The following is a 14,058-nucleotide window of genomic DNA, read 5'->3' as shown; positions in this document are numbered from 1 at the left end:
TGCTTCGTTCATAAGCTTTTTGAGATTATTTCTTTCCTTGCATATGTAAGTATAGAATAGCAGCACTGTCGAGCATTTTCCTAAGCCAGAATGCCTTGGCACTACCAGCTACACACTAAGCATTTTAACTACTATGACAAGGCTAATTTTGCAACCCCCTCTATTAATAAAAGAATTGAAAACATTAGGTGGCAACTTTCCTTTTTATTTTTTGAGAATACTGAGCTCTTAAATAAGTACATCGGTCTTTGGCTGCACTGACTCTCAGCTTCCCAAACACAAGCTCGTACTTCTTTGTGCATATGTTAGTGATTTCCAGCCACATGGGGCATAACATTCCCTTGTGCCATTAACACTCTTGGGAAGAAACTACCGTCAGCAAGCAAGTTGTGAGAACTGCAGCATGTGTGTTGAGTTTGCTGTCAACCGCTGCAGAGGCTGTTGGATACAGCTGTGGAGCACAGGAGTATTTTTAATTGCCTCCAAGAATTAAAGTAAGACTGCATTCAAGATCATCTCACCAGCTTTAAGTATGCCAACTGAAGAAAGCTTAGGGGAAAACAAGGCGTGTGCTGGTTGTCAAACTATTTTAGTAATAGAGATTAAGCACTATTTTGAACATCATATTGAAAGTGAATGGGTATGATACCAACCAAGGTGTGATACTGTTAGTAAGCACATTCACATACCATTCCAGTCCACAAGTTACATACCTATTTTCCATTGGCAGCCACTTCCAGCCCAAAGGCAGAGCACAGATTTAGTCCCATCAGCTTCTGGTCGATTCAGTACAATGTCACCACGAAGTACTGCAGGATCCCTGAACTCCTTGCAATCCTGGACTCACCTCATGAAAATTCATGAGGGAGTCACAGACAGAAGTTCTCCCTTTCCAGGACACATCTACACTGGGAGACGATGGCAGAGGGCTCTTACAGATTTGCAGGAAAGCCACACAAAGATGCTGTAGACTGTGACAGCTATATAGGCACAAGGCTTGGTAAACTACTGCAAATATGTTACCTGCCTGGCCCCTTGCAGTGCTTCAGCTATTTAATCTAAAAAAGCCTGCCTTCTTTTTAAGCCAGAGTACTTAGCTGTCCTTCCTCTGTGCAAAAGAATACACTGTATTTTGACATGTTGTGCATGAAATTGACTCCTTCGCATTAAGGGTGGAAAAGCTTGATGTTGGTGCAAGATTCATGTAAGTGAATGACCTGATCTAAACCCAACAGAACTACTCCCGCTTGTTCCAGTAAGCTTTCCATGGGTGCACAACTGCCCATCAGTATCCCCAGCATGGTATAGGAACCTTGTATTTCTGAATAAAATAAAGGATAAGAATTATATAAGTCTGTAAAGTGAATCATCCTCACTGCATGGAGAGTATATGAAATAATTTCTATCATTTTAAAACACCATTTCCCTTATTTACTAAACACAAGCCCACTCGTGCCTCTGGTATGTGTACAAGTTGCGTTTCTATTTAACATTGCCCACTTCTCTCAGAACTTCTGCTCAGCCTAAGAGTTTATTAATGGGCAAACCAAATATGCTTCTTTAACTAGTTTTACGACTCCTGAGCTCTGCACTGAAATTGTTGTCTGTATCCGGCAAGGATACCACTCAGCAGAAACTGAAATTATTCAGCAATTCTGCTGAATAAAAATGGGGCAAACAGGCAAAACTATTGAAAAATGTTCTTTATGCTAGGCTAAACTCGCCCCAGCTACACAAGTTTACCCATATTTGAAATACACAGTATTGGCCTTCTGTGGCACCTGCAGTTCATCTCCCACACAATGGCAACAGGGAAAAGAACAAAGTGTATTATCACTAGGAATATTTTAACAGGACTAGGATTAAATTTAATTGCTTTATTTTAAAAAATCAGATTATCAAATCCACTGTCTTACTCCTAGTTAAAACCCAGTCAGCATGCCTCTGGCTCTTTAAAATAGCAAGAGGCCATTTTTTTCACATTAAGTCAGGCAAAAGCCATTTCTACTTTGCCCAGGATAAAACATATATGAGATGTGCTGTTCATTTGCCACTTCTTCCAACCTCACCTGTGTATGACTGTGGCTGTTGAAGTAAGAGTTTATGGCAGCACGTTTCTAGGATGAGGTTGATGGTTCGTTCTTTGCCTCTACTTCACTATAAATAGGACAGTAAACAGCCCCAGATGTAACACTTCTTATCGAAGTGTAAGAATCTCCTTCACCTAGTTCCCAAGGGATAAAAATGAAGATTTAATCAGGCTTTACACTTTTATATTTTTTAAATTATTTAACTTTTATTACTGTTGCACCATTTATACAATTACATATAATTTCAATGCATCCATTGTACATTTTGTTTTTTCATTTGTTTTCCAATGAGTGTGTGTTGGTGTCTGTGACACAGAATGGAAGAGAAACTGGAACTGCAATGAACGCAGACTTTTTCATTTCCACTGACCAATAAACAGAACTACAGGTGCACCCAACCACGGACATGCATTAACTCGTCATGAGAAATCTAGGTAGGCTAAGTAGGATGAGAATGCTTTTTACTCCCAAAAAATATTTGGAGAGGAAGAATTGGAGGATTGGCATTGAGAAATATGTGGACAGCTAAGTGGGTTTTGTCTGAAAGTTGGCATTCATCCACTGCATAAAAAAAATATCAAAATAAGAAAGGCTGTAAATAAAAAAACCACAGAAAATACTGCTTTCATAAAGATCTGATTGCCTTGGCACAAACCTAGTGGGCAGAATCAAACGCATCACTCCCAAACCCCATTACAGAACAAAAAGAAGATTTTGATACATTGGTGGAGTGCATTTACAGCAGTTCAGATACAAAAGATGTGCTGTACTTTCAGACATCCATTTATTTATTTTTTTTTTTAATCCAGGACTTGTGTCAAGTTGGCAGAAAGTATATTAGATATTTCCCCACAAAAATACTATTTGGATTCTCCCCCCTCCCTCCCTCCCAACTTGATGGGACATCCTTTTCATTTTTTGTTTTCTTTTTTTCTCCTTTCCTTTCTGGGCAATACATATTTGTTATTTCAGATCTGAAACGAGTTAGTATAGCTGAAAAAATAAAAAAAAGACACAGGTTGTTTTAAGTGGTTGTTTCAACAGGCTGTCCAATTTAATCTTGCACTGCTATGGTTTGATCCGAATTAGTCGCTGGAACTTCAGAAGGTTTCGCTTCCTCTGGTGGGGCTGCAGGGTCCGAGGCCTTAGCAGTGGAACTAGGTGCTGCTGTTGCCGCGGTCTCCTTGGAAGAAGGTGCAGCCTCGCTGCTGCTAGGTTTTGAGTCTGAAGCTGGGGCCACTTCACTTTTAGTTTCTTGGGCTGCAGGTGTTGCGGGAGCCTCAGTCTTTTTGGCTTCCCCTTCCTCTTTGCTCTTGTCATCTGCTTTACTGGGAGCTGTGGCTTCTGAAGGCTGGGAAGCTTTTGCATCATTGCTAGGCTCAGAAGTTTTGGGTGCTTCGCTACTGGCAGCAGGAGCAGAGGCTGCAGTCGGCTCCTCTTGCTTGGCTGCCTGTTCGTTGTTCTTCTGTGGCTCTACTTTCGCATCGACAACAGCCTCTGACTTCTCTGGTTCTGGTTTCTGGGTTTCTTCCTGGGTCGCTGTTTTCTCCTTCTCCCCTTCTTTTTCTTCCGTCTTATTTGCAGCGACCTGAGTATCCTTTTCACCCTTCTCCTCCTTGTTGTTTTCCTTCACTTCTGTGGTCTCTGTGGTTTGCTGGGCATCCTCAGCCTCCTTTGGAGTCTCTTCTTCCTCAGTTGCTGCTCCTTCAGCCTTCTTGTCTTTGTCTTTAGCTTTTTCATCATTGACACTGTACCCCTTCTTCTTCTTGCTCAGTTTGCCTCCCATGTTGGAGCTCTGTAACAGAAAAGGGAAGGAGATGGTTACCCAAAGCTCAGCATTTATCACTGAGAGAATGAAAATCAGATCAACTGAGGTGCAAGAGAAAAATGGATGCTCGCTCCCGAAAAAGAGACTACATCAGGTTTGGTCAAATGTTATCAGCTGAACGCACTGATGCTGCTGAGCACCACCACTGCTGAGCTTACATCCCACCAGCCCTGCAGCATTTCAGTCAGCAAACCCCCTTCTGCCACATCCCCCTAGGAACAGTCCCTCTCTAAATCCCTCTAACTCTGGTTACTTTTCACGGGGGAGGGTGGGAGTAACAAGATGATAGAGGACTAACATACATCACAATCTCTTGTCTTGAAAAAGGGATATAAAGGGTGGAAGTAGAAAAAAGCCGCGCTTATATTCAGGTTGGGTGCAAACTGAATTTGACTGTCAATTTTGGCATCCACCCCTCGTTAACACAAAGTCCACTAGCACTCTAGCAAAGGCTATGAACAAGCTTTTCATTAAGGTTTGGAAAATCAAAGCAAGCCCAGAGTCAGTGAGAAAGCTAATGTTCTCCATAAGACAGAAGACTGCATCTACTCACTCCACTCTCACTGTCTGTTTTCAAGCATGACAAGCAATCAAGTACACAGTTTAGTTGTTTAAAAGAAGTTGAGCATATGTGTAACCGTATGAGTATTTATATACACTTTATGTAGGAGTCTTAACTAAGAATATAAAAAATTTTTCACAGTACTTCAAAGCCAACTTTGTCTATTAAAACAGAAGGAGACACAGATACATTGGGTCATTAATGAAGACGAAAACCTCTATGATTGGCTAAAACATTACACTTCCGGTAATAAAAAAAATATTCATACTCAATGAAAGGTTAAGAAAAAAATTTCCTAGTCTTGTACTATTTGAAATGAAGAGAAGGTGATTTTTTCAAAGTACTGTCAAACAAGTGTTTAATTTAAGAGCTCCTCCAGGGGAGATGAATCATTCTAATTTTCTGTTTTGCAAAGGTAGATAGACTTATAGGCCCTATATTTTTCACACACTTACCAAAATTATGACTACAAACCAGGAAAAATTCATACAAGAGCTCATAGAAGGCTGAATATTAAATGGTTTTAAATACCACCAAGAACTAGCTGCCTCTCAGCAGACTTTCTGCTAACACAGATACAAGGCTCAGGCACAGCCCAACAGCAAACTTTCCACATGTCTTGGGCAAAAAGGAGGTATTATCGTCAGCAGAGACCTTTCTGATTTCAGCTCTCAAAAAGAAAAATTATTTGCAAATACTGTTGAAGGGTTAGCACACAGCTCTACAAAATGGTAATGTAATGTTACTGAAACACTACTTTGTTGTCTGAAATCTTATGGGGAACAGCAATAAAAGGATTAATTTCCACAGAGCCACAGCTGAGCAATCTAATCTCTACCTTCATGGCAAATACCAGCTTTTTAGGTATTTAGGGCAGGCTATAAACATGAGTTTGTTATCTGACAAATTTACAGGCTTCTTGATACGCCATAAATATTGCTCCAGATTATTGTTTACATACAGTTACAATCAAATAGTTTGAAAGGGCTTTTGCAAGTCAGCAGGATCAGAGATTTATGCTGAAGTCATGTGTGTATCCCAATCTGCAATCCTTAATTAAGCCTGTATTTGTTTCCCGGCAAAGCCCAGGTACTGTAAACCTAATTTCATTTGCTGCATCTTCTGTATTTTTCCAGATTTTGCTATTTCATGGATAGTAGTAACTCACCACAATTTATATTTTCTTCCACAAAAAGCTTTTAACCTCAGATGCAGCTGGCTACAGAATGTGTATGCCAAAGGACCTTTTAATAAGCAGAGAAGCGTGCATATGAGAAATGTGCTCCCAAACTATGAAAAGAAATATGCACTGTCTTTGCTTGGAGGTATACTGTGAAATCCCTGTGTCTCAATTTGCATCACAGCCAGCTGGCTCAAGATACTGGAGCAGAAGATCAGGAAGAGGTTCAGAGACTATCATTATGCTCTATTAGTAAATATTTACAGTTACAAATGGACTGCCATCTTCCAGCACAGTTTCAACTACTTTATAACAGAACAGATTCGCTCTTTGTGACACTGAATCTCACATTTCCCTATTTAAAAGCCACCTAGATCATCATCATCATAGCTATGACAGGCTATCACGCAAAAGCACAGCAATCATCAGGGTCATTGCCCAACCCTGCAGGTAGCAAGGCTACAATGTTCCTCTCCTCCTACATCTGAATTACAAATACTCCTCTCCCCACCTCACACCCCCCGCACACCCCCACCCCGGATAACAACATATCTGGGCTCACGTTCTCCAGAAACAGCTCCCACATGCTCCACTGCCTCAAACAGATGCTGATCTAGTCCCTGTCCCACCTTACTGCATCTGAACCGTCCAGTGCAAAGTCTCAGGATGCAGCAGACACAAAGCAGGCCTTTAAAAGTATTTTAAAATTACAACCAGTTATACCTGGAAGAAAAGTAGCATGTAGATCAAGGCGCTTAAACATCTCTGTGACTGTGCTGGGTATTCTTGCAGGGATAATCCTGCCTGAAGCCACATGAAAGTGAATCTCAGTGAAACATCTCACAAGTGAAACTGACAGTGAGGTGCATTAAGCATTCATACAAGGTTAAATCCACTCAGTATTACTACCTACGTATTAAGACTTGCAAGAGTCCAGACCTCTTTGCTCCCCCCATGAAAGACTCAAGTCTAACAAAAAGGAGATACCCTGTCTGTCCCAGTGAGACACATGGCCCTGGCTCTATTGCCCAGCCTCTCCCAATCCCCCTGCCTCTTCCTACTCCCCATAACCATTGCATCAACCTTGTGAATGACAGACCCAGAAAAAAAATTTGCCGACAACTATTTACCACACAGGCTAAAACCCAGTATGGCTTCAGTTATTTCCACTACCATTGGCACGTAGTGGTTCTGAACTAGCTCTAGCAGCTACCAGCTGAGTGCGAAGCACTTTGTAGGAAGCATGTCCAAAAGGAAGATCCTTGAAAATTTTGGTGCTGAGCACCACTCCTGTAAAATGGCACAGCATTTGATGGCTGTGCCTCTTCACTACTGGACAGAAAAGGGTCTAAAGAGAAACGGTCTAGAAGCAGATTTTATATAAGAATTTGCAATATATCACTTCTTTTCAGGGAACTTCGATGAACCAGTTGGCAGACCAGTGCTTCAGAAGAGCAAGGTCAGTACACCACTTAGAAGTTTTAATAGACTTTATCTGCTTCTCAGCATGCTCAGTATTCCTTGACTGTATGTATTGCTCTTCTCATGGAAGAAGAAACAGATCTAGAGACCACTGTGGAGGACTTCTACAACAGGAGCAAGGATTTCTTCAGTTTTAAGAGCTGCTTTTCATTGTGCTTACCCTGAAGTTTCCATTCTCCTGCAGAAAGCAGGAAGAGAACTGGAGAGCTTGCACAGGTATTTCTCTTATTGTATGGAAGGAATAATCTGACTATATTTGTATTACAAAATATCATGTCTACAGGTCACCTAAAGCATATGAAGCACTTTGAAAACTGAATATTTGTGATAATCAGGACTTCCTGGGATAACAGTGTCAAAAAGAGTTAATGTCAGTAAGACCATAATACAGCAAGAAGAAGAACTCAGAACATTTCAGATTTTACACCTGAAGACTGAGCTGATCTGATGAAGATGAGTCCCTGGAACACAGCATACATCTGTATAGTTTGGGAAAATAAATATTATTTCAAAGTTTTATATTTCAAATTGTGCTTCTATATTGAAAAAGTCCCTAGAATTAGACTCTTACTATCTCTCTCTTTTGTCAGTAAAGATTTGCCTGCCCAGTTAAGATTTCTTATGTGCTTATAAATCTCTAAACATTTCATTTAGTACACACTTTCACATCTCATGAGAGGGTCTGGTTATTACAAGAATGGACTTGCTATACCCTCAATCTCAGTACAGAGAACGGTGTATCAGGAAAGGACAAAACACAGCTAGCACCTGTATACTCTGACTGCCAAAGCTAAACTTCCAAAGCTCCTGTTCAACTTCATGCCAAGTGTGGGGAGCTCAGTCCACCTCCAGAAAAACCAGTTCAGGAATATGCTAGGTATCTTCTGAAATCCCATTGCCTTCAGCGTAATGTAGGCACACGCAGTGGGTCAGGCCAAAGTAGCCCTTGCACAAGCCTGTTCCCAGGCATGAGTTATCTCATATTGCCTGCAGACAAGAGCTGTAAAATGCACATCCCTCCCTAGGCAGCACTTCAACACTCCAAATCAAAGGAAATACCGATCCCAGAAACTGGCCCACCCCCCAGCTGCTCAAAATAAATGAAAAGATCTTGAAGAAACCACTACATCTCTGTACCTCGTTGATTCACCCTACACCTCTCTTAAAAAAAAAAAAAAAAACAAGTTTTTATAAAGAGACATATAGAAACTTAAGGAAACAAGGAATTTCCAGACACAATTTTTGAAAGATTTTCTGAAACTTTTATGAAAGAAAAAAAAAAATCTTACTACTTCTCAAAATATGCAGTACAATTTCATGCTTCCCATTCTACACATGCACACTCAGAGCCACTCCTGTCTCACCAGTCCAGCTCAATCAGTTTACCAGGTTAATGTTAAAAGATGCCTGTAGCGTACCCCTAGACAGAATTAGACTAGCTAGCCTTGTCTTTTAGCAAAAAAGCCATTTTTTTCTGTTCTTTCTCAATTATTCTCACACATCTTCCTTTTCCTCTGATGTTACTTGGAATTAACAGGACAGAAAGGCTAGGTCTCTCAGGTTCTGGCCTCTTCACACATAAGTAGTAGTGACCTTTTCCTGTCCTTCTCTTGTCCTTCCCTCCCTTCCCTTCCCTTCCCTTCCCTTCCCTTCCCTTCCCTTCCCTTCCCTTCCCTTCCCTTCCCTTCCCTTCCCTTCCCTTCCCTTCCCTTCCCTTCCCTTCCCTTCCCTTCCCTTCCCTTCCCTTCCCTTCCCTTCCCTCTTCTCTTCTTTCTCCTCTTTATCTTTCTCCTTTCTCCTTTCTCCTACTTTCTTCTTTCCTACTCTACCCTCTTGTTCTGTGTTCCTTATTGTTTCAGAGCAGCGATGGGAACTGGCTCTCCTACAGTCAGACTGGTTGTGGTGCTGGTGCAAGGGAGGCAGCAGGAAGCACACACTTGACCACCTCTCCCTTACAAAGAGAGGTCTGGGGGTGGCACACAGCTGTGCCCCCAGGGGCCACGCACCTCACAAAATGCCACACCTGCAGGACTGTGAGCAGCACACCGCCTTCACATGGCACTTACATCTATCTGAGGGTAACAAGATGCTAGTTCATTAAATGCACACAGCAAAACATGCCCTGTGGTCTCCACATGCCCTGGTTGTTCAAGCCAACTCCTTAACACTCAAGAATTTGGTGTGTTTATTGCTGTGAGACACACAATAATAAATTGGGAACATCTCAGCTTGGCACTTGTGCTGCTTTCTTCATGGACAACAGATGATAGATTTTTGTCCTTCCCTCAGCATGTGCACAGTCCTATAACTACTGTGGTGCCTCTTTCCTTCCTCCAAAGCCTCATGAATCTCAAGATTTAGTGAAGGAGTATAAAAAACAGTGAATGTTTAAAACACAAAAATTGTGTTCACTTGATTTTCTAACCTTGATCTTCAGAAGAAGCCAATTCTGATTTTGGTACTGGCCTGTTTTCTTTTAATATGCAGCCGATAAAGGAATTCTAAGAAGTAATAATGCCAAGTCTAAGGGTTTAATTCTCAGTCAGATTTCAGTTTTATTTTCCTCTGGTGAGAAGTAGAATACAATTGATGGAAATTTCTTTAAAAAAAAGAAAAAAAAGGGAACTTCAAGTTTTATATTATTTTAGAATTCCCGGGGACATGTACACCTCACAAAAATGGGGAGGATGATGTGCTTTTTTAAATATGGGCCATTTGTCATTAATATATCTAAATTATCATAATTTATATTAGACTCCAATTACGAGATATAATAATTTAAGCAAACTACAGGCTGCTATAAAATTGTGCCTGGCTATTTAAGAATTTGTACATGAATACCTGCTTCATTTGAGAAGCATAACTACTAATAATACAGCAAGTTATCAGAAAAGTTAATAATCACATGACAATTATTTTGAGAGCAAATGAAAAAGTTGTACCTGAGCTATTACTAAGATTGATGTGAAATACTTGAGCTCTGAGGTACATATGAATTCATCAATTAGGAACCTATTTTTTCACAAACAGAAGAGGAATGAAGACCCGCAGTTTCATTACAGGCAAAGGTTTTGCTAAAATTATCAATTCATTTAGCATCAACCTGAAACCACAAGTACTTTGCACGTGCAATTCTTCTTCTGTAATTGCTCTTCTGTAATTCCTGTGTGGAAAAAAGCTAGCTAGCTAGGCAGAATTCCCCTGAATAAAAATAAAATTTATCCATTATTTGATCAAAGAACGATGAAGATTTTGTGAGTTACATTGAAAGCAACTATCAAAGACTTTGGACTTGCATCCTCCTGAGTTGGAGGACTGTACAGCTGAAGAATCCAGAGACACATAGTTACTGAAGATCCACTATCCAGTCTCACTCTGGTCAGACACCAGCACTACTTTAGCTGTAGTAAAGTCTGCGGAAACATCAACTGCCTTATGCAGTCTGTGCGTGTCACCCAATATTAAACCCACTTAAGTGAAGTTCTGACCTGTGTACTGCAGAGCTGCCCTGTAGAAGAGTGCTCCCAAATGTAGTACACCTCATTTCTCTAAGCCAATACACCCTTAGCTTCTCCAGCTACAAAGCCATCTTGCAGAAAACATGAGCACAACATGGACCAGTCTTGCCTTCCCAAGTCAACAAGCGTCATGGAAGAAATGCTCTGCTGTGTACGAACTCCCCGCTCACCCCAGGTGAGGCTGTGCTTTGTAGGCAGAGGTAACATCTTTTATTAGACCAGCTAATATACATCTCCCCTATTCTCCTTAGATGACTGACTACAGCTGATCCATTTTGGTGTTACCATTATACGATACTTCCCTCTTGCTGGTTTCAAATCAGAATCACACTGTTTTGCCACAACTGTTGGGTTTTTTTTCAGTGATCCAACACAACACTACATTGCCCAGCAGCATAGATACGACTGCAGTGCCTCCAGTTTCATCCCTGGCAGCTCCTGCAAGGCTCTTTTGCATTGTTTATAACAGAAACACAAGTCATATTAAAAACTGCACAACACAGAAGAAGCATAAAATACATTATTTTTACAGTGCAGTGTATGTGTTGCTCAGCCTTGCATTCGGTTCATCCAATGCTCTGATAGCTTAAATTAAAAATGCTGCCATCAACTTCTATTTGCCTCATCTGCCCTGTTCAGCCTACCAGCCTTCCTAGAGACAGGAGACCGAGCTCATGTTCAAAGCATTTCTCCTACATTCAGATAAATGGCATATGTTCTTTTTTGTTGAATAATAAAAGCAGCTTGCAGACATGCTCATGCAGGTACATACATGCAGCCAAAAGTCAGCCTGCCCCAGACTGAGATCTTAATCACACTATTGTTAGGCACACAGCTGGAAGGGGAAACTGCTGTAAACACCTGTTTTGCAGAGACTGAGATTAATTTTACAAGAACACCTCTTGTAGAAATAGTTTGCAGGCTTCAAAATAACCTGAAAGACTAAGCCAAAAATATAAGCATGTGCCTCCTCCTTATTCTTTCTGAGTTGCCACATCACTCTGGATTTGTGCATGACTCCCCAGGAAGCAGTTTAATAAATATTTCACACTAGCCAAAGTTTTCTAATCTGTATCCTAGAATTAAGTTCCTAAATAGGAAATGATGCAAATTTCAGAGGTGGTTATTGCCCACATCTTTCAAACTGTTCAGGTCTCAGGAACATGCACAGCCAAGGGTGAGGCAAGATTCCACACATATTATTCCAATTATGGCCAGCCACATTTTGCCTCCCTCAAAAACTTAAGACACCACCACCATGTCTAATTACAGAAACATGCAAGGTGATAAAAGCCTAGATAAAGGAACGATTTCCTTCTCATTCACATTTTGCTTGAATTTTGTCCCTCCAGCACCATCTCTATCGTGGATCTCAATACCTCAAATATGCTTGGCTTGCAGACCCCTGAACTGTTTTGGGTGCCTCCAAAAGTGACAGTCCAAAAATATAACAGTCAGATGTTAGTAAGCAATGAAAACATCAGCCTACTCGATGCTACAATCCTAGTGAAGAGAAGGTGTAGGAATATCTAATTGTATTTCTTTAGCCTCATCCTGAACAAAGAACATACAGTACAAGGCACATGAAGAGATTTCAAATTCATGCTTTCTATACCAAAAAAAAAATTACTATACAATCCTCATTTACATGTTTTCTTCAGTAGCAAAGGTTCTTGGTTACTGTTTGCATAAATAATAAACTTACCTGCCATTTCATTAACAAGGACATGGAGAGCCACGTTCACGTTTTGAAAAAGGCCTTAGGGTATTTAATTAGGGAACTGACACTGGAGACAATTATTTATGGGGATTTACATTTACATTATATCTGTTTTAACATTCCACATTATAAAAACTGTAATACTTTAATGCCCATTTAAGTGGTCAAACTAGTTTTAATTAAACTTCAGACACTCCTTAGAATATAAATTACAATATGCTATAAGAAACAGATACGTTAACTTTGAAATCTTGGAACTACCAGTTTTATTTTTAAAATGGATTCTCCAAGGGACTGCTAAATTCTTCAGCATTTTTCTTTCCTATCTCTAGGCTGCTCATGGTGCTGCTCACTGGAAAAAGCACTGGGCGTATGCCTCGGCTGTAAGAATACATTCTATAGCTAGGAACAGGAATCTTAATAGACAGCTCAGACCTATGATAGATCATGGTAATCCTTAAACTATGTATTTTCCTTCTTCTGTTTGCATGACACAGGCAATGAAACCACGTTTATAATTATGAACCAAATTCGATTCTCAATTTTGGTTTTCTTTTTTCAATACAAGCCACATGGGCTGCAGCACACCATTTCTGACTGCAGCACATGACTCCACAATTCCACCACAGAAAGGACAAAAACAGGGAAGCAAGACCAGCCACCAACCACCCAACTCAGCACTCTCCACTGTGGTGTGTGTCATGGTGTTCATGAGAACATTGCAAGTGTTTCCTTCCAAAATACATGGTACCTAGTTTACTCAGTAAAAAAAAAAAAAAAAAGAAAAAAAAGATTAGCAATTTAAATGAAGTATTTATTGTTGACTCCTTCATTCCATTACCTAACTGTTAAAGTATTTTAAGATTTAGGATCTAGTTAACACATTCTCTATCTGCTTTTATCTGTTTCAGCTCTATATTAGGCAGCAGCAACAGCTTTTCTCTATTTTTCCTGAAAAGGAAATGATTGCACATCTACTTGATGCTCCAAGAGGTACCACAGCTTCAGGTCTAGACATCAGAAGGGGTTCGCTGATTTTCAGAAAACACACACAGTTGTCTTCTCCTGAACCTCCATCACAGAACATGCAGCTGCTTCAGTTACTGGTGATGTGCCCACCTTCCCAATAACCTCAGCCCTGAACACCGCAAAGGCACTCCTCAGAAATTAAGGTATATGCAGGAGTCACATGATTAAACCAGTTTCATCCTCTAGTTAATACACAACTGCTAATGACAGTTAAATTAGTCATTAGAACGTTATTCTGAAAATACCTGCAAGTTTAACATTGCATTAGAAAGCTGAGTACACTTACGTCTTTAGGAGAGTATTACACATCATGCCTCTGGTGAAATTTAACCTCTCGCAAGCAACCAATACAAAACCTACTTACCACCTCAGCAGCACTTACAGGGTATTTTACACCAATCTCCTAAAGAGCTGCTGCATTTCTCCTTGGAATAACAACTTTTGACTTTCAGTCTCATATACTAATTTTCAATTTAAATTAAAAATTCTGTACTAAAGTCAATGTGTACAGGTCAAGTCATGTTTTGCGTAACATCAAAACTACCTATAATTAAACCCTGCAAGACTTTGGGCTAAATTACAAGTATTTTTCATGTTGTTAAGAAAAAACTCCTCCTCATGACCACAATACCAGCATCTTATCAGCTCT

General features: G+C 40.3%; 1 protein-coding gene across 2 annotated transcripts in view; it reads right to left on the bottom strand.

Moving 5' to 3' along the window:
• Positions 1–2,269: 2,269 nt before the first annotated feature.
• BASP1 (brain abundant membrane attached signal protein 1) overlaps positions 2,270–14,058 on the bottom strand; it is a 50,793-nt gene continuing 39,004 nt past the window's right edge. For both annotated transcript variants that reach the window (XM_074826438.1, XM_074826428.1), the window contains exon 2: positions 2,270–3,885. In XM_074826438.1, the coding sequence (XP_074682539.1) occupies positions 3,145–3,876 (732 nt within the window). In that variant the 5' untranslated portion in view covers positions 3,877–3,885 and the 3' untranslated portion in view covers positions 2,270–3,144. The remainder of the gene's footprint in view (positions 3,886–14,058) is intronic.

This window comes from Strix aluco, chromosome 1 (assembly GCF_031877795.1).
Source record: "Strix aluco isolate bStrAlu1 chromosome 1, bStrAlu1.hap1, whole genome shotgun sequence".
Taxonomy (NCBI): Eukaryota; Metazoa; Chordata; class Aves; order Strigiformes; family Strigidae; genus Strix; species Strix aluco.
This window is presented reverse-complemented; position numbering and strand designations above follow the sequence as displayed.